A 24,832-nucleotide genomic window follows, 5' to 3' on the forward strand; every position below is an offset into this window, starting at 1 on the left:
GACACTAAATGGAAGCTTTAAGCTGGGCTGCAAGTGATAGACTTAAATTGCTTTGAAAAATAAATATTGTGAAATACATGTTTCATATAATGAGAACAATTACTCCCCTCAATTAACGTGAAGGGGGAGCAGACAGAAGGAATCAGCGTTCTGACAACCACAACCAAGCATGAAGCAACTCCATTGATTCACAACAGGAGAATATCTGCTAAAGGCAAAACAAAAAGAATGAGTCACAAGACTGGGCCATTTAAGCCTTATTAATGTCAATCATCAATCACCCGTTTGGCAAAATGTATCTCATTTGGTGAACAGTTTTTTACAGCATGCAGAAATATAATTATTAACACAACATAATATCTTTTTTTTTATTATTATTTTTTTAAAAGTGATTTTTATTGAGGTAGCAAAAACATACAAAAACAAGATCATATAATTGTCATGGCAACACGCCTATAAACATACATCAAGACTCATACATCTAATACATAGGCATGTTCTAGAAACCATAAATAGCAGAGGATGTAATAAGCTATGAGTGGCACCTATTTTTAAATATAAACCCTTTAACTTGAATAACTTAATAAGTGATAATCATGAGACCTAGCTTTCGCATAAGGGCTCAGAAAGGGAAGAAGTAGGTCTCTGTGTGTCCATATCATAAACTGCAGATCAAACATCAATGAATCATAGCAAAGAAGAAATATTATTAGCCAGCTGATTCAAAGGGGCCTGTCTATCAAGTTCCGAATGGAGCTTGATGCCCCTTGTTTCTGGCGAACCTGCAGGCTCGCCGGAAACAGCAGTTATGAAGCAGCGGTCACAAAGACCGCTGCTCAATAACCTGTCCGCCTGCTCTGAGCAGGCGGACAGACATCGCCGGATATCAACCCGATCGAGTACGATCAGGTTGATTGACACCCCCTGCTAGCGGCCCTTTGGCCGCGAGTCTGCAGGGGGCGGCGTTGCACCAGCAGCTCTTGTGAGCTGCTTGTGCAATGCTGAATACGGCGAGCGTATTGCTCGCCGTATTCAGCAAGGTCTGGTGGACCTGATCCGCACTGTTGGATCAGGTCTGCCAGACTTTGATAAATTGGGGCCAAAGTCTCCCTTCAAAACAGTGGGAGGCCTAGAGCATTTCTTCAAATACCTATGGTTATGGAAAAATTCGGAATGGTAAAGGAAATGCATTCCGAGGCGACAGAAAAAAAAAAGGGGGGAAAAAAGGGGCAGGTAGGGGACAAACCGTCTGGTGAATGCGTAGGACCTTTAAAGGTGGACCACCACTTTGTAAGTATCAGCACCCGTGACTAGTCTCTGTCATTCCCTGTTTGCTTGCTCTCTCCCAGTCATCCCAGGCCACCCAGATCTGTCCATGTAATCCCATTTTACCCATAGATTTTAGAGAATATTCTTCCATTGTACAGCTATGTTCAATGATATCCTTGACCATTCAAAATGAAATCTGGGAAGTTCCAAGCCAGCATCTCGCTATGGCCAACTATGTGGCCTAGAAGAATAATGATGCACAATATCCTCTCCGGTTGGGTCAGTTTCCCCAGCCCTAGGTGAAAGAGGGCAGTGTCTGGTATCAGTTTGCGAAGTAAGCCTATTTGGTCCAGTACCTTCGCCACCTGACCCCACACTTCCCTTAGTCTACTGCAACTCCACCATATATGAAAGTGAGATCCCCTCTGGCCACATCCCCTCCAACACTTGTTCGACTTCTGGGGGTACATCCAATATAATTGGACTGGGACCCTATGCTAGCGCAACACTAGCTTAATAAATAATTAATATAACGTGACACAATGTATTGCTGCTCTCGTAAATTGTATGGCTTTTTGCCATTCTATTTCCGTGTGTGCCTGCCCCATTTCTCTTTCCCACTCCAGGACATGGAACACCTTCACGAATCCCTCTGAGTCCAATAGCATTTGATAGTGAATTGTCAAGGCCTTACAAAGCGGCTTGCCAGCAAGCCACCTTTTTTCCCACTGAGTAATTTCTCAAATTTTATCGTTCTGAAATCCCCACGCCAGAATCATAGAGATTAATCTAAAATATTCAAAATGGTGTTTTTTAGGTATATCCACATTTAACAAACCAGAAGCCTGTGTCACCAACCCACGTGGCGTATACAGGTCCCGGATATCCTTTATGCCCCATGAGGACCACCCCCAAGCCTTGACAGAGTGAGCGGGGGACGGGTGTGGTGCGACCCGTGCCAAATTCCGAAGTTCCTTCCATGTCTTAAGGCAGGCCCTGATAACAGGGTTATCTACGCCCATAAGTGCATCAGCGTGCTGCGGGATACATATAAGGTCTTCAAGGGATATGCCCGCTGGGAGTACCGCTTGTTCAAGCTGCCCCATCTAGTGTCCTCAGACGGTGTCCCCCAAGCCGCTATATGAGAGAGCATGGCAGCCTTATAGTAAGTACGGACATTAAGGGCTGCGAGCCCCCCACTCAGGATCGGATTTTGCAGCTGTTGCATCGCAATCCGTGGGGGCTTACCCTGTCAGATAAACCTGTTCATCACAGATTGGAAGTGGTTCAAAGTATAGTTCGGGATCTTCAGCGGGATGCATCGAAAAAGGTATGTGACCTTGGGTAATAACATAATTTTTACTGACTAAATTCTCCCTGTCCACGAGATCTCAAATCTGGATCATTTAGCAGTAAGAGTCTCAAATTCTTTTAGGAGTGGGTCATAATTGGTTTGAATCACTTTTTTTAATGTCAGATGAGAGAATGACCCCCAGGTGTTTTAGCTGGCTTGTAGACCAACTGAATGGGTAAGTCCCCTTGAGACTGGAGAGCTGTGCCGAGGGAAGATTTAAGGCCAAAGCCTCCGTCTTTGTGTAATTAAGCTTATAGAAGGATAGATTCCCGAACCTTCTAAAAATCTTGAATACCGCCGATAATGAAGTCTCTGGCTCTGTAACAAATAGGGTAAGATCGTCTGCGAATAGTGCAAGCTTCTGTAGTGTCATGTATCAATACTCCTTGTACTGCGTTTGACTGTCTGATCATAGCTGCCAAAGGCTCAATGATGAGTACAAAGAGAAGGGGGGAAAGCGGGCACCCCTGTCTAGTCCGGTTCATGATATCAAAGGGCTTGGAGCAAAAACCCTTTACCCTAATCCTTGCCGAGGGACTAGAGTATAGAGCGATAATGGCTGTGATAAGATAGGCTGGGAACCCAAAAGCTCTTAGGACCTCCTCCATATACTCCCACCCTACCCTGTCAAACGCATTTTCCCCGTCTAGTGACAGGGCAACTAGTGGGAGCCCCAAGAAAGCAGACTCAGTAAATATATCTAGTAATCGGCGCGTGTTGTCTGAACCTTGACGTCCACGGACAAAACCCACTTTATCCAGATAGACCATGGAGGGAGTACCCTACTCATCCTAGCCAGTATTTTTGAATATATCTTCATATCCACGTTTATCAAGGATATGGGCCTGTAGCTTTCGCAACGGCTTGGGTTCTTACCCGGTATGGGAATGGTAACGATCTCCGTCTCCAAATATTCCTTGGGAAAGTGCCCCGTCTGGAAGGCCGAATTGAAAATGGAGACCAAAGTGGGGCTGATCTCTGCTGAAAGCTTCTTGTAAAAAATGGAGGTAAAACCATCAGGCCCTGGGGCTTTATGTAGTTTCAGATCTTTGATCACTTGAGTCACCTCTTCAGTGTTTATTGGGGCGGAAAGTAATTCCTCCACCTTGGCGGAGACCGTAGGCAAGTTAAGGTTCTTTAGGGCTCTTATTATTATTTCCTCCGTAGGGAGAGTCTACCTCTGTTCCGAGGACGATATTTGATAGTTACTGCAATAATCCACTAAAGCTTCTCTGATATTCTTAGGGGAATAGCATCTCCCTTCCCCTTTTTGGATAAAAGCTATTCTGCTCATTAGCGTTTTTTGGCGTAGCCTATTTGCTAACAGGCGATCTGCCCTGTTGCCATTGTGGTAAAACTTCATCTTTAAATACTTAAGATTCCTCTGGACTTTGTCCATTTCTAGGTCTCGTATATGGGCCTTCAGAGATTGCCACTCCTGAATGTCCGAAGGAGAGGTACCGGCCCTAGCTCGTTCCCTAACCCTGACCAGTCTACTATAAAGCTGCGAAGGAGACACAGAGGCGCCAACATGGCCTAGTAACGTCTGTACAATGGTAATGCAATGTAAAATGGAGTAATACACACAAGGATGAAGCAAATAACACAGGCTGAATTAGGCCATGTTGGCGCCTCTGTGTCTCCTCCTTCCTAGATTCATCACCACCAGGGATTGACCATTCTTCTGACAGAGTGCTGCCTTTTGTTGGATGTTGGACAATAATGACTTTTTCACTTGTCATACATATTATGGGTCTTTAATCCAGACTGTTAATGTGTTTTACCTAATATCTGGGTTTGAGTGTATTTTTAGATTTAGTTATAGGAAGCGCCCCCTATGGGAATAGATGGTTTATATATTTCCCTTTTTTATCTTACTATAAAGCTGCGCCAGGGTCTCGCCCCCTCTTTTTCTGTTCTGAGATTCCCTTTTTATAAGGATACCTCTCATATAGGCCTTCAGGGCCGACCAAACTGTGTGTATCGAAGTTTCCCCATTTACATTGATCTTTAGGAAATCTAAAATTTCTTTGGACCATTCAGGCATGAGAACATCTTGGAACAAATGGTCTGGCATACGCCATCTCCTAGGCCCTTCCTGGGCGGCTGTCAAGTCGAAACTGACCACCAGCGCATCATGGTCTGACCACATGCATGGCACAATAGTGGATCCCTGAACCTTCTGCATCACCCAGGGGTCGCAGAAGACATAGTCCAGCCTGAAGAAGGAAGAGTGCAGGACTGAATAAAAGGTATGGTCGCAAGCGTCCGGGTGCAGAGCCCTCCATATATCATGTAAATCGTGTTGGACTGTCAGATTTCTGAACCTCTGGGATATAAAATCCCTATTTCTATCCCTTACATGTGCTAGATTCCCCCTCCTATCTTTCTCGTGGTCCTAAATTATGTTAAAATCACCAGCCAGGAGGATGTGGCCATGTTTTACTTTGTCCACAGTCAAGAGCAGCCTTCTAAGGAAACTAGTTTGGTTAGCGTTGGGCAAATAAGCAACTAGAGTATACACTACACAATTTAGGCGGCACACACAGATCACATAACGACCCGCTGAGTCACAGTCAGTATATATGTATATGCTCATATGCTATTTGGTTCCCTATCAGTATCGTCGCCCCCCCTGGCCTTCTTATGAAAAATTAATGAGATTGCAACTGGATATTGTGGTAAAATTTCATAATACTGATTTGTTCTTTAGTCATATCTGGTTAATAAATACCCCGCTTTAAATATTTGCAAATCAGTAGATATAAATTGTAGCAATATATACAGTACATTGTGTGATACAAGTTTCATTAAAAGGACAAGTGCAAACAGAAAATGCTCTAATATATTAAAGCATCTTGATATTGCATTATTGTTTGCATATAACTGTGTTTAACCACTGCTTAATGATTAAACACATAGTTAAAGTCAGTTCCAGAGCAGCAATGCACTACTGGGAGCTAGCTGAACACATCTGGTGAGCCAATGCCAAGAGACAAAATGTATGTAGCCACCAATCACCAGCTAGCTAGTAATAAGGCTGTGCTGAGAATATGTACATATGCTTTTAAACAAAGGATATTAAAGGGACAGTATACACTCATTTTCATATAACTGCATGTAATAGACACTACTATAAATAATAAGATGCACAGATACTGATATAAAAATCCAGTATAAAATGGTTTAAAAACTTACTTAGAAGCTTTCAGTTTAGCTCTGTTGAAAAGGCAGTTGGAAAGCCCACTGCAAGTGGGAAATAAGACACTCCCCCTCCCCCTTCTTTTGCATATGAAAAGACCCTTTACACAAACAGGAGCAAGCTGGAGTAGGTAGCTGACGATATTCTCATAAAACTTTAGAGCTTGGTTAGGAGTCTGAAAATCAGAGCAATGGTATTCAAAAATAAGCAAAATTATACATTTAAAAAACAAAAAACTTTATGGGCTATATAAATAGATCATCTACAAAACATTTATGCAAAGAAAAAATGAGTGTATAATGGCCCTTTAAGCAAACAAAGTACATTTTATAATAGAAGATAATTGAAAGTATTAAAATTAGACATTTGTATTCAGCTATTTCAGCCCGATCTGAATGCCAAAGATGGCAACCGCAAGTCACATTTGGCAATTTTTGGATTCTAGTAAGAATATTTAGGAGCCAGAAATATTTTTAGGCGCTAGACAGTGGTATTTGTATATAGATATATGGAAAATAACCCAAAAAGTTAGGAGCCAGGGGTAAATTCTAGGAGCCAGTGGCTCCCAGGCTCTTGATTTTGTCAAGCCCTGCTCTAATAGATTGCTGCAACAACATGTGAAAGTATCTAGCAATGTGTATAATGTAAGCAAAATTTTACTGCAAAAAAATGCATTACTTACCTTGGCTATGGGCTAGATTACAAGTGGTGCGCTAACATGCATGAATTACAAGAGCGCAATAGCATTTTATGCTTGTCGGGTTAGTCCTCTTGCAAAGTTATAAATAACACCTGTTGGTTTAGAGTGCAAGAAAGCGTTTTCCTTTCAACTTGTAAAACATTTGCAATCCGACACACGCAAAACTATTACTTCAAGAGGAGTTTACGCTCAAGCAGCAGCGCTAAATAGCACACCTCTTGTAATTTAGCCCAATGTGTTTTAATCACACAAAAAGGATAAACAGTAAATATCTTGTACTTTCAAAATTATTCTGCTGTCTTATAATAAATTAACATACTAAATGTGTGTAAAAAAACTGAATGCATATAACGCCTTGTTTGCTTCAACTGTTTTCCAAAGGACTTGTTACCAGAGTAAACACAGCTATTCTGTTTCTCGATTGATGATATCTGCTGAAATCAGTTAGGGAAAGATATGGAAAACTCAATTCACACATTTAGTTCCATTTTTTTCTGATTTGCTACTGAAAGTTGTAAAAAATAAAAGTAGCAAAAGAACAGTAGGACAATGAGATACTTACAAAAATGTATTATGAATACAAAACATGATTATTTTTCCTGTGTTTATTATTCCAGGTGTTACTGAGGTCTAAAGGAACAAGGAAGTATATAATAATCACAATTCGGCAGAGAATAAACAATTCATAACAAAATATATGATACGCCAACATATTTATGGGTTGGTGGGAGGTGGCCCACGTCTTTGGAGATAAAAACCCATATAGGGATTATATTTGGATGTATAAGAGGTACATTGATGACCTGCTGTTCATTTGGACAGGTGGTCATCAGGAGCTGTCTGAATTTGTTAGCTATTTGAATGAGAACAATGTTAATTTACAGTTCACTTATGCCCATCATTCATCCTCAATACCTTATTTGGACCTTTTACTAATAGGTGATGCTGAGTCACATAGTGTGAGGACAACATACTGTAAACCTATAGCCTCCAATGCCATCCTCCATGCACGCAGTAACCACCCTAAACATACTGGTTTTGGGGTGGCTAAAGGCCATTTAATTCGTATTAAAAGAAATTGCACCAATGAAAATGAATGCGCTAGAGAGAGTGTGGCATTAGTGGCTCAACTTATGGATAGAGGCTACTCTAAAAAAGTGGTTAACAGAGCATTATTAGAAGTCACCCGCATGGACAGGGATCGGATGCTGTCAGACCAAAGGGCCCCTAAAAGGAATGCCACATATGATATGTTGAAACCTACATTCATAACTACCTATAGTGCCCAGTTTGACCAGATTTGTGATATCATTAGAAAACATCTCCCGATTCTTACAGCTGAGGATAGTTTAAAGGACTTTGTGTCAGCTGGTTGCAATTTTGTATCTAGGAGAGGGAGTACTCTTGGAAATGTTCTATACCCCAGCATGTTACGCTCTACATCAGTGAACAGAAATAACTGGTTGAATGTCAAAGGTCATTTCAAATGCCATTTTGGCAGTTGCATTTCCTGTGGTCATTCACAAGTGTCAAAATAGTTTCAATTACGAGTTACCCAGAAGGCTTATGATCTTAACAGCTACACTAATTTCCGTCCCACCTTTGTGATTTACATGGTGGAATGCACCCAGTGTGAGAGCAGTAAATAGGGTGCACCACCAGGGAGGCATGTAAGCAGGTATGAGTGAAGTGAAAAAGCAGTGTTAAGGCTCTTTTTCAGTATTACGAGCTTCGCAGGTTTAGCTGTACCGCACACTTTTTTGGCCGTAACGCAACGTAATTACCGCAGCTTTTAAAAAGTCCTTTTTCAATGGGACTTCCTTAGCGCCGGTATTACGAGTCTGCTTGGGAGGCCAAAAAGTGAGCAATACAGCCAATACCGCCAAGATCCATACCATAAACTGAAAGTCAGTAGTTATGGGTTTTACGCTACAAAGCTGTAGCATAAAACTCATAACTAAAGTGTTACAAAGTACACTAACACCCATAAACTACCTATTAACCCCTAAACCGAGGTCCTCCCGCATCGCAAACACTAAAATAAAATTATTAACTCCTAATCTGCTGCTCGGGACATTGCCGCAACTATAATAAACATATTAACCCCTAAACCGTCGCACTCCCGCATCACAAACACTAGTTAAATATTATTAACCCCTAATCTGCCGCCCCTAACATCGCCGCCTCCTACCTACATTTATTAACCCATAATCTGCCGCCCCCACTATACTAAATTTATTAACCCCTAAACCTAAGTCTAACCCTAACACCCCCCTAACTTAAATATAATTAAAATAAATCTAAATAAAATGTACTATCATTAACTAAATAATTTCTATTTAAAACTACTTACCTCTAAAATAAACCCTAAGCTAGCTACAATATAACTAATAGTTACATTGTATCTATCTTAGGTTTTATTTTTATTTCACAGGCAAGTTTGTATTTATTTTAACTAGGTAGAATAGTTAGTAAATAGTTATTAACTATTTACTAACTACCTAGCTAAAATAAATACAAATTTACTTGTAAAATAAAACCTAACCTTCCTCACACTAACACCTAACATTACACTACAATTAAATCAATTACATTAATTAAATACAATTACCTAAATTACAAAAACAAACACTAAATTACACAAAATAAAAAAGAAATGATCAGATATTTAAACTAATTACACCTAATCTAATAGCCTTATCAAAATAAAAAAGCCCCCCCCCCCCAATAAAAAAACCCTAGCCTAAACTAAACTACCAATAGCCCTTAAAAGGGTCTTTTGCGGGGCATTGCCCAAAGAAATCAGCTCTTTAACCTGTAAAAAAAAATACAAACATCGCCCCAACAGTAAAACCCACCACCCACACAACCAACCCCCCCAATAAAATCCTAACTAAAAAAACTTAAGCTCCCCATTGCCCTGAAAAGGGCATTTGGATGGGCATTGCCCTTAAATAGGCATTTAGCTCTTTTTCAAGTGCCCAAACCCCTAATCTAAAAATAAAACCTACCCAATAAACCCTTAAAAAAGCTTAGCACTAACCCCCGAAGATCCACCTACAGTTTTTGAAGACCCGACATCCATCCTCAATTAAGCCAGCAGAAGTCCTCAACGAAGCGGCAGAAGTCTTCATCCAACCGGGCAGAAGTCTTCATCCAACCGGGCAGAAGTCTTCATCCAGACGGCATCTTCTATCTTCATCCATCCGGCGCGGAGCGGCTCCATCTTCAAGACATCCGGCGCGGAGCATCCTCTTCAATCGAAGTCTTTTTGCAGAATGAAGGTTCCTTTAAATGACGTCATCCAAGATGGCGTCCCTTGAATTCCGATTGGCTCATAGAATTCTATCAGCCAATCGGAATTAAAGGTGAAAAAATCCTATTGGCTGATGCAATCAGCCAATAGGATTGAGCGTCAATCCTATTGGCTGATCCAATCAGCCAATAGGATTGAGCTTGCATTCTATTGGCTGTTCCAATCAGCCAATAGAATGTGTGCTCAATCCTATTGGCTGATTGCATCAGCCAATAGGATTTTTTCACCTTTAATTCCGATTGGCTGATAGAATTCTATCAGCCAATCGGAATTCAAGGGACGTCATCCTGGATGATGTCATTTAAAGGGACCTTCATTCTGCAAGAAGACGTTGATTGAAGAGGATGCTCTGCGCCGGATGTCTTGAAGATGGAGCCGCTCCGCGACGGATGGATGAAGATAGAAGATGCCGTCTGTATGAAGACTTCTGCCGCTTGGATGAAGACTTCGGCCGGCTTCGATGAGGACTTCTGCTGCTTCGTTGAGGATGGATGTCGGGTCTTCAAAAACTGTAAGTGGATTTTCGGGGGTTAGTGTTAGGCTTTTTTAAGGGTTTATTGGGTGGGTTTTATTTTTAGATTAGGGGTTTGGGCACTTGAAAAAGAGCTAAATGCCCTTTTAAGGGCAATGCCCATCCAAATGCCCTTTTCAGGGCAATGGGGAGCTTAGGTTTTTTTAGTAAGGATTTTATTTGGGGGGTTGGTTGTGTGGGTGGTGGGTTTTACTGTTGGGGGGTTGTTTGTATTTTTTTTTACAGGTAAAAGAGCGGATTTCTTTGGGGCAATGCCCCGCAAAGGCCCTTTTAAGGGCTATTGGTAGTTTAGTTTAGGCTAGGGTTTTTATTTAGGGGGGGCTTTTTTATTTTGATAGGGCTATTAGATTAGGTGTAATTAGTTTAAATATCTGATCATTTCTTTTTTTATTTTGTGTTATTTAGTGTTTTTTTTTTGTAATTTAGGTAATTGTATTTAATAAATGTAATTTATTTAAATGTAGTGTAAGGTTAGGTGTTAGTGTAACTCAGGTTAGGTTTTATTTTACAGGTACATTTGTATTTATTTTAGCTAGGTAGTTATTCTACCTAGTTAAAATAAATACAAACTTGCCTGTAAAATAAAAATAAAACCTAAGTTAGCTACAATGTAACTATTAGTTGTATTGTAGCTAGCTTAGGGTTTATTTTACAGGTAAGTATTTAGTTGTAAATAGGAATTATTTAGGTAATGATAGTAATTTTTATTTAGATTTATTTTAATTATATTTAAGTTAAAGGTTTAGGGGTTAATAAATTTAGTACAGTGGCGGCGACGTTGGGGGCAGCAGATTAGGGGTTAATAAATGTAGGTAGGTGGCGATGTTAGGGGCGGCAGATTAGGGGTTAATAATATTTAACTAGTGTTAGTGATGCAGGAGTGCGGCGGTTTAGGGGTTAATATGTTTATTATAGTGGCGGCGATGTCCGGAGCGGCAGATTAGGGGGTTAATAAGTGTAAGATTAGGGGTGTTTCGACTCGGGGTTCATGTTAGGGTGTTAGGTGTAAACATAAATTTTGTTTCCCCATAGGAATCAATGGGGCTGCGTTTTGGAGCTTTACGCTGCTTTTTTGCAGGTGTTAGACTTTTTTTCAGCCGGCTCTCCCCATTGATGTCTATGGGGAAATCGTGCACAAGCACGTAAAACCAGCTCACCGCAGCTTTCAGCAGCGCTGGTATTGGAGTGCGGTATGGAGCTCAATTTTGCTTTACGCTCACTTCTTGCCTGTTAACGCCGGGTTTTTGTAAACCTTTAATACCAGCGCTGTAGGTGAGCGGTGACAATAACTTGTACCGCACCTCTCATAACGCAAAACTCGTAATCTAGCTGTAATTTACTTCTATTATCAATTTTTTTTCTTCATTCTCTTGCTATCTTTATTTAAAAAGCTGGAATGTAAAGCTTAAAGGGACATGAAACCGAATTTGTTTTCTATCATGATTCAGATAGAGAATACAATTTTAAACAACTTTACAATTTACTTATATTTAATTTGCTTCATTCTCTTGTTATCCTTTGCTAAAAGGTTTATCTGGGCAAGCTCAGGAGCAGCAAATAATCTAGATTCTAGCTGCTGATTGGCGGCTGCATATATATACCGATTGTCATTGGCTCACCCATGTGTTAGAAACCAGTAGTAGTGCATTGCTGCTCCTTCAACAAATGATACCTAGAGAATGAAACAAATTAGATAATAGAAGTAAATTAGAAAGTTGTTTAAAATTGTATTCTCCATCTGAATCATTAAAGAAAAAATGTGGGTTTATTAATATCAAGTTCTTGTCCCTTTATTCTGATGATGAAAAAAAATGGTTTATATGTTAAAACAGGTAAAAAAATAAAATGGGCATGGGTGCACTTCCAATTTTAAATATAATTATTTTTACAATATACAGGTGGCCCTCGGTTTACGCCGGTTCAATTTGCGCCGTTTCAGAATAGCAAATTTTTTTTTCCAGTCATGTGACTGCTATTGAAAAGCTTTGGAAAGCAGTGCACTAATTAAAATAGCCAGTAGGTGGAGCTGTCCGCTTGTTTTTCAGCAAAGATATGCAACTTAACAGCCTTAAATTGATCTGTGTACACAGAGCAGACATTAGCTATTGAGCAACAAGATTTAGCAGCCACTTCCCTATTATATTCCTGTCCAGCTGCTTGAGGTGAGGGTGCCTAACTGCTTATTAACCACTGCAGATTGAAATGCATAGAATAGGTGCAGACCCAATATTATCTAACAAGCTAACAATGCAGAGAACTGTTTGCAGAAAAATGCAAGTAAAAAAATGTTTTTGTTCATTAAACTTAGTGTGATGATGATGCAGTCTGTTGTGTGATTATTTAATTAGGTGCTGCCAGGGCCGTCTTTAAAACAGGGCAAAAGGGGCAGCTGCCCAGGGCCCAGTCTCTGTTGAGAGCCCAAGAGTCCAAAAAAAAAAAAATTTTTTTTTTTTTTTTTTATGGTTCATACCCAGACTGTTGATGTGACATGGGGAACACACACATTCAGTCCTAATACTGTCACAGTCAAAAGTACTCTGCTTATATATATATTTAAAAAAAAAAAAAAAACTGTGCCAGACCGTGCCGGTGTCATGTGACATGCCAAGCTATTGCCATGTGCTGTTTTAGATGTGCACTGTGCAGCACTGAATGCAAAGCCCTAACTCGACATTCCAGCCATTCCCACTGCATCAGAAAAGGTCCTACTGGGGTTACCACTGTTACCAGGTAACTGCTCTGGTTGTGGGGATTGTTTCTGGGTAGGGCTGACTGTAGGCGCATACAGCAGAAAGCTGGAGCGGTAGGCACGTGAGGATTTGAGCATCTGTGCAGCTGCATACACTGCTCTCTTCAGTCTTGAGGCTGTGTGACTCATCTCACACTCTATCCATGCAGCCTTGGACAGACAGCATACAGCCTGCTGGTCCCCTTAGCCCTGCTCTTTCTGCTGTGGCCCTAAGATCAACTAACTGAAGTTTGTTAGGGGAACAGTGCTTTGTAGAAAGGTGTCAGTGGGAAGAATAAGTGAGTGCACACACGCCCCTCCCCATGCAGCATTGTCTAGTGCAGGGTGAGAGGGAACTTGTTCATAGCAAAGAAGTGACATGTGCTGCTGTGGCTGATGTATAGTGTCATGCTAATACTTCACACATTAATGTAAGGTTTATTTTTATAGTTTTTATTTTCTCTGTCTCAGATTTTACAACTTCCCATAGTAGTTCTGCTGTTCTAGTCAGTAAACTTATACAGGGAGTGCAGAATTATTAGGCAAATTAGTATTTTGACCACATCATCCTCTTTATGCATGTTGTCTTACTCCAAGCTGTATAGGCTCGAAAGCCTACTACCAATTAAGCATATTAGGTGATGTGCATCTCTATAATGAGAAGGGGTGTGGTCTAATGACATCAACACCCTATATCAGGTGTGCATAATTATTAGGCAACTTCCTTTCCTTTGGCAAAATGGGTCAAAAGAAGGACTTGACAGGCTCAGAAAAGTAAAAAATAGTGAGATATCTTGCAGAGGGATGCAGCACTCTTAAAATTGCAAAGCTTCTGAAGCGTGATCATCGAACAATCATGCGTTTCATTCAAAATAGTCAACAGGGTCGCAAGAAGCGTGTGGAAAAACCAAGGCGCAAAATAACTGCCCATGAACTGAGAAAAGTCAAGCGTGCAGCTGCCAAGATGCCACTTGCCACCAGTTTGGCCATATTTCAGAGCTGCAACATCACTGGAGTGCCCAAAAGCACAAGGTGTGCAATACTCAGAGACATGGCCAAGGTAAGAAAGGCTGAAAGACGACCACCACTGAACAAGACACACAAGCTGAAACGTCAAGACTGGGCCAAGAAATATCTCAAGACTGATTTTTCTAAGGTTTTATGGACTGATGAAATGAGAGTGAGTCTTGATGGGCCAGATGGATGGGCCCGTGGCTGGATTGGTAAAGGGCAGAGAGCTCCAGTCCGACTCAGACGCCAGCAAGGTGGAGGTGGAGTACTGGTTTGGGCTGGTATCATCAAAGATGAGCTTGTGGGGCCTTTTCGGGTTGAGGATGGAGTCAAGCTCAACTCCCAGTCCTACTGCCAGTTTCTGGAAGACACCTTCTTCAAGTAGTGGTACAGGAAGAAGTCTGCATCCTTCAAGAAAAACATGATTTTCATGCAGGACAATGCTCCATCACACGCGTCCAAGTACTCCACAGCGTGGCTGGCAAGAAAGGGTATAAAAGAAGAAAATCTAATGACATGGCCTCCTTGTTCACCTGATCTGAACCCCATTGAGAACCTGTGGTCCATCATCAAATGTGAGATTTACAAGGAGGGAAAACAGTACACCTCTCTGAACAGTGTCTGGGAGGCTGTGGTTGCTGCTGCACGCAATGTTGATGGTGAACAGATCAAAACACTGACAGAATCCATGGATGGCAGGCTTTTGAGTGTCCTTGCAAAGAAAAGTGGCTATATTGGTCACTGATTTGTTTTTGAATGTCAGAAATGTATATTTGTGAATGTTGAGATGTTATATTGGTTTCACTGGTAAAAATAAATAATTGAAATGGGTATATAATTGTTTTTTGTTAAGTTGCCTAATAATTATGCACAGTAATAGTCACCTGCACACACAGATATCCCCCTAAAATAGCTATAACTAAAAACAACTTCCAAAACTATTCAGCTTTGATATTAATGAGTTTTTTGGGTTCATTGAGAACATGGTTGTTGTTCAATAATAAAATTAAGCCTCAAAAATACAACTTGCCTAATAATTCTGCACTCCCTGTATTTGTCTGCACTTCCATGCTTCCTCCTCAGTCTTTACCTTGCTTTGCTCCTGTTGGCTGCCCTAAATCTCTTTAACCAGCTAACCTCACACCAGAATCACATTCTAAAGAATATTAAATGAATCCACAGTGGAGGAATTTATATATTTATTTACTTATTAGTACTGCTTAGGTCCAGTTTCACATATTGCAATTTATTTCATTTTTTTTTTTTTAATGATTAGCTCAGCAGTGGATGATCCACCGCTGGGCTAATAATTAAAAAATAAATTGATTTAGTTGTTTTTTCGGGTGTTGGGGTGGAGAGCAAAATTGCATGGGGTAGGGGGGGCCCAAGAAATTTTTTGCCCAGGGTCCAGTCAATATTAAAGACGGCCCTGGGTGCTGCTAGCAAATATTTTTGTTCATCAAACTTAGTTTGATGATGATACAATCTATATTATTAGGTTTATAATGCTGTTTAGTATTGAAAGTCTTCATTTCAAAGCTTTAAAAATAATGTATTAGGTGTTACTTATGACAATTTTGAAAAGGGGCCTGGAACCTAATTCCCTCACTTCCCATTGACTTACATTATAAACTGGGTTTTAATTTACAACTGTTTTGATTTACAACCATTCCTCCTGGAACCTAACCCCGGCGTAAACTGAGCGCTACCTTGTACTTCCATTAGTAAAAAAAATGCTTCTAGTAAATGTTGTTACTATTTTTACTAGAAGCATTTTTGCAAAAATGCTTCTAATTCAAAATGAAAACCACCTATGCACATTTCAATTTTCTGCAGTCAGTCACGAGTTTTGCAGAATTCAAATGTACAGTTAGCCTCGCTAGTCAGGATCCACATGGTCATTATACAAAATAACAACAAACCTTCTAGGAAACCGCTAACATTGCATTATTTTACTTGCTTGAGCAGCATCTCATACAGATAAAAAGGAAACACTAACTGTTCTATTGAACAATATGTATTCATATCAACACATAATGCACCGTATGGCTCATCTTCATGTATAGACGGCATGGATTTATAATAAAAACGCAGTGCTGAGTGCTAGATATGGGTTTACGGAATACACAGCGCAGCGTTAGAGAATGAAAATCACAGCGGTCATGAAGCACATCAATCACGTCGCTGCCACAGGAATCAGGAAGGTCACACAGGATTTTGCCCAGTGTCTCTAAACTACAGCAACACTGTGACACCAGGGCGGCTACAAGTTTTATAATGTATGTTCTATCTCTCATGTACTGGCAGAAAAAAAACTTTTTTTGACTTCCGTACTGCTGAGCATTGCCACTTCTGATTGGTTAAGGGATGCCAAACTTGTCCTTTTGTCCAATGGTGGAGCCGCTTTTTGCCTAGGCGCAACATGGCGGCTCCCAGTGCCACTGTGGATAGGATTTTCTGGTAAAATTTACGAGGTCCATTCTAGGGCAATTATTTAGCGGTGCTTTCGTGGCATTGGATGAGACTGGAACAAAATGTCGAGTGACACTGGCAGAAAACAGTTCTGGAGGAGAAATGTGTCCAAAGTACCAGGGAGGTGCGTTGCTGAAGTGTAATATGTGATATATTATAAGCCTGGTAGAGATGGATCTGTAAAGTTTTTCTTCTGACACTGATCTTTCCCAAAAATGGAAATATCTTAACTGCAGATGTAGACCTATAACCCGTAGTTAGATACGGGGTTCTGCTGATCAAATAATGTCGTTAATCTAATACAGTATTTTCAATCATTTTTGTGACACAAATAATGTCATACTCTTGTTTCCTATTTGTTAAAGGGAGGAATTAATAGGCTTATAAATAAAACCTTTCTTTTTCTCCAAGTCTAACTAATGTCCCTCTATTGAATTGTTAGGTAAATATTATGGGGCATCAATCTCCCATATAGGTGTTTATTATTTTAAGTTTAAGGGAAATAATAACTGTATTAAACCACTGGGTGCTGCTACCATTGTACACACTGTCACCCAAGGGGTTAATATCAAACACAAATTGACGGTAGCAGGGACATATTTCTTCAGTAAGTGACAGTTACTAAACCAGTAACTATATCTGTGTATATTTAGGGAGTAGGTCCCTCTTTCATGCTGACTCAGTCTGTTTAACCCTGTCTTGTCTTTATTTTTTTACCCCCTGGTCTGTATAGTATTGCAGCATCTATTGGTGCATTACAAATATAGATAATATTTTTTTGAAAATGTACACTGGGAAGAACCTACTATGTTTATATTCAGTGCACTTCATGCTTTTTCTTTTTTTTCTTTCTTTTTTTAGAAATAATTTGATGTATTGATTTATTTTATATACGTCTTTGGCAACGTTATTAAAGGGACACTAAACCTTGAAAAAAAGTTTGGTTTAATCGCTCTATCCATATATAATAATTATATTTGTAATTAGCATTGCGTGTCAGATTCTTACTGTTATATAGATATGCTGCTCCAAAAATTTATTGATTTCCAAACCCACTGTTCTCAGATTATTTTTCATGCACGAATCGTTTATGATAACCTGAGTTATCAAAATGTCTGATTTTGTGCGTAATGCGCATGCGCAATCTTATAAACTCGTCATCCAATATGTCACGCTCCATTGAAACAGCAGACCGTCTGAATCGATATGTGCAGACAGATGTTAAAGCGGAATAGGCCAGGTAAGAACATTGAACTGCACTGCGATAATGACCCTTACAATAACGAGCATTAAATGAACTAAACTCAAAGCTAAAATCTGTGCATGTGTGAATAACCGTATCGTATTGCGCATGCGGCGGGTGACAAAACAGCATAATAATTATATGCACGAAAACGTAGTATGATTGGATATTCTTTTTGGTATTGAAGGCACTATAAACAGGGGGTTTGGCTTCGGTGACATCATTCTCTAGATCAAAAATATAATTTTATTATGCTTCTAACGCTCGTTTTCATGTCAAAGTAGGTAAGTTTTGATATATAAGGGTTGGTGATACGATTGTGATGATATTCTTAAACTTAAAAATGCTAAGTTTTGGAATCCTTTAAAGGGACATTAGGGTTGCCAGGTGTCCAGCATTTTAGAAGGCCTGTCCAGTAAAGTCTATACAAAAAATACTGGACAGACACACATCTTGCTATTTACTAAAAACATGTGCTTTGTCCCACACTCCCTAGAGAGGCAAAAAAGCAAATTCTGTAACCTAGGTTTTCAAAATGCTGCAAATTGCCAAAACTAGCTAATTTATTTGCAGCAGCTTACAAAACCTGTGTTAGGGAATTTGCTTTGCATATCTGATGGGTTACACATCTAAACATCTGCCTTTTTGGTTTTATCATAACCGCTAATCTTTTAAGTATTTAAAAGTAAATTTACTATATCAGTCCCACTAGAGGGAAACAAATCTCATTTTACATACACACATACATATATATATGGCCAAAAGTATGTGGACAGTACACCTGATCATCAGACCTATATGAGCTTGTTAGACATCCCATTCGAAAACCATGAGAATCAATAAAAATTGTTCCCCCCCCCCCCCCCCAAACACAGGGCAGGAACACACAGACTGGATGTCTGTGGGTGGAAGACACAGGCCGGTTTGCGCCAATGTGCTATAAAATGATGATAAGAATATTGAAATAAGCACTCACTGGGCTTCAGTCAACTGTGACAAAAAGTATATCCTTTATTGTGACGTTTCGGACGCAAACAGTCCCTGTGACACTCCCCCTTGTTCACAGCCAATCCTAGCTGCTTGTGTGCATTAGGGTTGCCAGGTGTCCAGTATTTAACCGGACAGTCCAGCATTTTAGAAGGCCTGTCCAGTAAAATCTATAAAAAAAAAATACTGGACACAAATGTCCAGTATTTTTAAAGTCCCCTAAGTGTCTGCTAAATGTAAAGGGCCTCCTATACCTCCTGTCTGCTGAATGTAAAGGGCCTCCTATACCTCCTGTCTGCTAAATGTAAAGGGCCTCCTATACCTCCTGTCTGCTAAATGTAAAGGGCCTCCTATACCTCCTGTCTGCTAAATGTAAAGGGCCTCCTATACCAGTGACGTGCAGTGAGGTCAGAGGCAGGTGAGGCACTGGCTAGGATATGCCTTCATTCTTTAGATATCCTTTGTTGAAGAAATAGCAATGTACATGGGTGAGCCAATCACATGAGGTATCTATTGTGCAGCCATCAATCAGCAGCTACTGAGCATATTTAGATATGATTTTCATTTAAGGATATCAAGAGAATGAAGGAAATTAGATATTAGATTATAAATTGGACAGAGGGGGTGGGAGAGACAGGGAGAGAGAGATAGTCAGAGAGACAGAGGGGGGGGAGAGAGACAAAGAGACAGAGGGGAGAGAGAGACAAAGAGAGACAGAGGGTAGAGAGACAGAGAAAGAGACCATGGGGGAGAATGAGACACGTAAGGAGAGAGACCGAGGGGGTGGGAGAGACAGGGAGAGAGAGAGAGAGAAGAGAGAGACACGCAGAGGGGGAGAGAGAAAGAGAGACACAGAGGGGAGGGAGAGAGAGAGACAGAGGGGAGAGAGAGAGACAGAGGGGAGAGAGAGAGACAGAGGGGAGAGAGAGAGACAGAGGGGAGAGAGAGAGACAGAGGGGAGAGAGAGAGACAGAGGGGAGAGAGAGAGACAGAGGGGAGAGAGAGAGACAGAGGGGGGAGAGAGAGACAGAGGGGAGAGAGAGAGACAGAGTGGAGAGAGAGAGACAGAGGGGAGAGAGAGAGAGACAGAGGGGAGAGAGAGAGACAGAGGGGAGAGAGAGAGAGACAGAGGGGAGAGAGAGAGACAGAGGGGAGGGAGAGAGACAGAGGGGAGGGAGAGAGACAGAGGGGAGGGAGAGAGACAGAGGGGAGGGAGAGAGACAGAGGGGAGGGAGAGAGACAGAGGGGAGGGAGAGAGACAGAGGGGAGGGAGAGAGACAGAGGGGAGGGGGAGAGACAGAAGGGAGAGAGACAGAGGGGAGAGAGAGAGAGACGGAGGGGAGAGAGAGAGAGACGGAGGGGAGAGAGACGGAGGGGAGAGAGAGAGACAGAGGGGGGAGAGAGAGAGACAGAGGGGGGAGAGAGAGAGACAGAGGGGGGAGAGAGAGAGACAGAGGGGGGAGAGAGAGAGACAGAGGGGGGAGAGAGAGAGACAGAGAGGGGAGAGAGACAGAGAGGGGAGAGAGACAGAGAGGGGAGAGAGACAGAGAGGGGAGAGAGACAGAGGGGAGGGAGAGAGACAGAGGGGAGGGAGAGAGACAGAGGGGAGGGAGAGAGACAGAGGGGAGGGAGAGAGACAGAGGGGAGGGAGAGAGACAGAGGGGAGGGAGAGAGACAGAGGGGAGGGAGAGAGACAGAGGGGAGGGGGAGAGACAGAAGGGAGAGAGACAGAGGGGAGAGAGAGAGAGACGGAGGGGAGAGAGAGAGAGACGGAGGGGAGAGAGACGGAGGGGAGAGAGAGAGACAGAGGGGGGAGAGAGAGAGACAGAGGGGGGAGAGAGAGAGACAGAGGGGGGAGAGAGAGAGACAGAGGGGGGAGAGAGAGAGACAGAGGGGGGAGAGAGAGAGACAGAGAGGGGAGAGAGACAGAGAGGGGAGAGAGACAGAGAGGGGAGAGAGACAGAGAGGGGAGAGAGACAGAGAGGGGAGAGAGACAGAGAGGGGAGAGAGACAGACAGAGAGGGGAGAGAGACAGACAGAGAGGGGAGAGAGACAGACAGAGAGGGGAGAGAGACAGACAGAGAGGGGAGAGAGACAGACAGAGAGGGGAGAGAGACAGACAGAGAGGGGAGAGAGACAGACAGAGAGGGGAGAGAGACAGACAGAGAGGGGAGAGATATACTGCATTGTGCAGTGTGCACAAGATGGCTGCTCATTCTGTAAAATAAATTTTGTAAGCAGAGAAGATGTCAGACTCAGACACTCAGTAGTAGGTGTAGGCAGCAACACTGACCGGGTCAGACTCAAAATTTAACATCAGAGAGGGGGAGGCCACTATTCTCTGCCTTATAATCCCGGTCAGTTTTGCTGCCTACTACTGAGTGTCTGAGTCTGACATCTTCTAGTCTGCTTACAAAATTGATTTTAAAGAATGAGCAGCCATCTTGTGCACACTGCACAGTGCACATAATATATTTAATATATTATGTGCATTGTGCAGTGTGCACAAGATGGCTGCTCATCATTCTGTAAAATAAATGTTGTAAGCAGACTAGAAGATGTCAGACTCAGACACTCAGTAGTAGGCAGCAACACTGACCGGGACCATCAGGCATAAAGTTAATTTAACATCATAGGGGGCGGGCGGCCACTACTCTGCCTAACTGCCTTAGTGCCCACTGTCTACTGCCTACAAAATCACAAGATGCCGGCTGCTCATTTACATTTTACATTTTAGTAAGCAGAGGAGAAGATGATGTCACATCAGAGTCTCATTACATGTCATTGACGCCCGGTCACTCACTCATCAGTTATCACACAGTCCCCCTCTGCTCTGATGTTAAGTGTCTGTGTGAGACTCACACAGACACTTAACATCAGAGCAGAGGGGTGGGGGGGGGCGGCGGCCGCGGCCACTACTTGTCTGTCAGTCTCCACTCTCTGCCTTATTATATACTGCAGTGCTCACAATAAATCATCACATCACAGTCACACACGATGGCTTGTCATTCTGACTTACTTGTGTGACTGTGTTGGTGACTCGGCGACGGCTCCTCAGTGACCAGGCAGGACCAGGGGGCAGCAGCAGCTGCGATTAGCTCAGGCTCCACTCGCTGACAGTCCCAAACAGTTAGCAATGAGCTGTGGCACTGACTGTTGTTCCCGCGCCGTCAGACTGCTCCTTGTTGCACATGCGCAATAGGCACCATACAGCAGGGCCAGGGAGTCAACCAGTGTTGATTGGCTGAGCCGGTCTCCCAGGGAAAATACGAGGCCTCATCAGAGGTGCCTCTTTCAGTTTTTTCAGCTGCGCTGCTGCTGCAAATCACCACCGGGTGGTGCTGCAGAGCGGCTAGTAATAAAAATACATGTAAAATATTGCGCAATAGAGAAACACCAGAATCCAGTGCCTCTCTATTGCACAATATTATAGAGCTAGAAATGTTTTTTTTTTAAAATAAAATTATATATATTTTTTTCATTTGTCCCAAATGGCAGGTGCGGCAGTGCCTCACCTGCCTCCTATGAGTGCACGTCACTGTCCTATACCTCCTGTCTGCTAAATGTAAAGGGCCTCCTATACCTCCTGTCTGCTAAATGTAAAGGGCCTCCTATACCTCCTGTCTGCTAAATGTAAAGGGCCTCCTATACCTCCTGTCTGCTAAATGTAAAGGGCCTCCTATACCTCCTGTCTGCTAAATGTAAAGGGCCTCCTATACCTCCTGTCTGCTAAATGTAAAGGGCCTCCTATACCTCCTGTCTGCTAAATGTAAAGGGCCTCCTATACCTCCTGTCTGCTAAATGTAAAGGGCCTCCTATACCTCCTGTCTGCTATATGTAAAGGGCCTCCTATACCTCCTGTCTGCTAAATGTAAAGGGCCTCCTATACCTCCTGTCTGCTAAATGTAAAGGGCCTCCTATACCCCCTGTCTGCTAAATGTAAAGGGCCTCCTATACCTCCTGTCTGCTAAATGTAAAGGGCCTCCTATACCTCCTGTCTGCTAAATGTAAAGGGCCTCCTATACCTCCTGTCTGCTAAATGTAAAGGGCCTCCTATACCTCCTGTCTGCTAAATGTAAAGGGCCTCCTATACCTCCTGTCTGCTAAATGTAAAGGGCCTCTTATACCTCTATTCATTACAGATATGGCTCAAAAAGAAGTAACAATGTGATTTTTCTATTATGTGTTACAGGCAACCATGGGGGTGTTAAATCATTGCTATGTTTGTGCTCCTATGTACACGTTACTGGCAACCTATGGGATAAAATGACTGCTCAATTGTGAAATATATAGATGTGGGACCAAGGGTGTTGCCTAAGGTTTAGTTTTTAGGGGGACATTGTGTGACCCCACCTACCACCCAAGTCCAGTGACCTATAGGTTGTCTGGTGCACAACGGCATTTGTAAAAATAATACTTAAAGGGACATTTTCTTTCATGATTCAAAGAGAGCATGCAATTTTAAGCAGCTTTCCAATTTACTTCTGTTATGCAATCTTTTTCATTCATTTTGTATCCTTTGTTGAAAAGGATACCTAGGTAGCCTCAGGAGTTGCTGATTGCTTATATATGCCTCATGTTATCGTCTCACCCATGTACATTGCATTTTCTTCAACAAAGGATACCAAGAGAATGAACCAACTTAGATCATACAATTTTAAACAACTTTTAAATTTACTTTATAACCTAACTGAATCATGAAATAAACATTTTGGGTTTCATATCCCTTTACCGTCAACTCCAGAGCAGCAATACACTCCTAGGAGCTAGCTTAAAACATATTGTGAGCCAATGACAAGATGCATATGTGTGTACCCACTAATCACCAGCTATATCCCATTATTGCACTTTTGCTCGATACGCCTTTGAGCAATACAACAAGTCAATTTGATAACATAAGTAAATTGAAAAATATCTTAAGATTATATGCTTTATTTAAATCATTCAAGTTTAATTTTGACTTTCATGTAAGTGCAATAATATAATACAATTCAATATTATAAACAATAATTATATACAATATATAATTATATATTATACAATAAAAAAAATACTTTCAGTAAGTAGAATAATAATAAAATAATGTGAATTTTTTTTTGCATATATAAGCACTCTTAGTGACAATCACAGTCCTTGGTACATATCCAGCTTGCACATTTGGTACCCCCTGCAGTTCCTATCCCCAAAAGCCGAAACAATATAAGTCCAAACCAACAACTATTTAGGGGGCCACACACTGTGTTAGCAAAACAACTCCATCTGTGAACCTGAGTTAAAACAACTCTTATTTTGCAAGCATCAATCGTTTAACAGGTGAATACATGAACATTTGCTTTATTAGAATCCATTAAAACTTTTCAGCAATAACAACAAACATTGTGGTCTGGTACATTTACCGTCCTCTGACACGTTTCACTAGGTGTTTTTTTTTAAAGTTGACTACTTATCTATGAAAAAATGCCTAGCGAAATGCGCTGTCAGATTACAGTAATGTTCAGGACCACTATGATGATGTTATTGCTGAAAAGTTGTGGTCCACCTAATTAGTTGTTGGTTTAGAATTATATAAGCACTCTTATACTATGGGGTGGATTTATCAAAGGCTTTCGCCAGCCTTTGAGCCCCTACGGCTGCAGGTTCTCACAAAAGAACCTGCACGCCGTATTTAACAAGCAGCTTTCCTAACCCTTCACCACTTCTAAAGTGATAACAAAACAATCTCTGCGGTCTAATCCCACCGGGGAGATTGACAGCTCCTGATTGGATGTGCACAGCGCTCGTGTGCAATGCTGAATTCCGCCAGGGGAATTCAGCCCGCCAGAAGTGAGCTGCAGCAGACAGGGGCGCGTATGTGCGCCCCTGTCCGCTTCAGCTTGATAAATCCCCCCCTATGTGTCAGTAAAACCTTTCAGTTTAAATTAATCAAGGGAGAAAATTTGTATTTGGCATTCGTTTGCAAAACAGATGCTGAATATGCCCGCAGGCATCGTCATTCGTCTCTTTTCGGAGTCAGAATTA

At 41.7% G+C, this 24,832-nt stretch overlaps 1 protein-coding gene across 3 annotated transcripts in view; it reads left to right on the forward strand.

The window, feature by feature from the left end:
• Window positions 1-16,517: 16,517 nt before the first annotated feature.
• Window positions 16,518-24,832, forward strand: part of TBC1D22A (TBC1 domain family member 22A) — a 1,537,055-nt gene continuing 1,528,740 nt past the window's right edge. For all 3 annotated transcript variants that reach the window (XM_053716617.1, XM_053716618.1, XM_053716619.1), the window contains exon 1: window positions 16,518-16,708. In XM_053716617.1, the coding sequence (XP_053572592.1) occupies window positions 16,647-16,708 (62 nt within the window). In that variant the 5' untranslated portion in view covers window positions 16,518-16,646. The remainder of the gene's footprint in view (window positions 16,709-24,832) is intronic.

The sequence above is a fragment of the Bombina bombina genome, chromosome 6 (genome assembly GCF_027579735.1).
Source record: "Bombina bombina isolate aBomBom1 chromosome 6, aBomBom1.pri, whole genome shotgun sequence".
NCBI classification, from domain to species: Eukaryota; Metazoa; Chordata; class Amphibia; order Anura; family Bombinatoridae; genus Bombina; species Bombina bombina.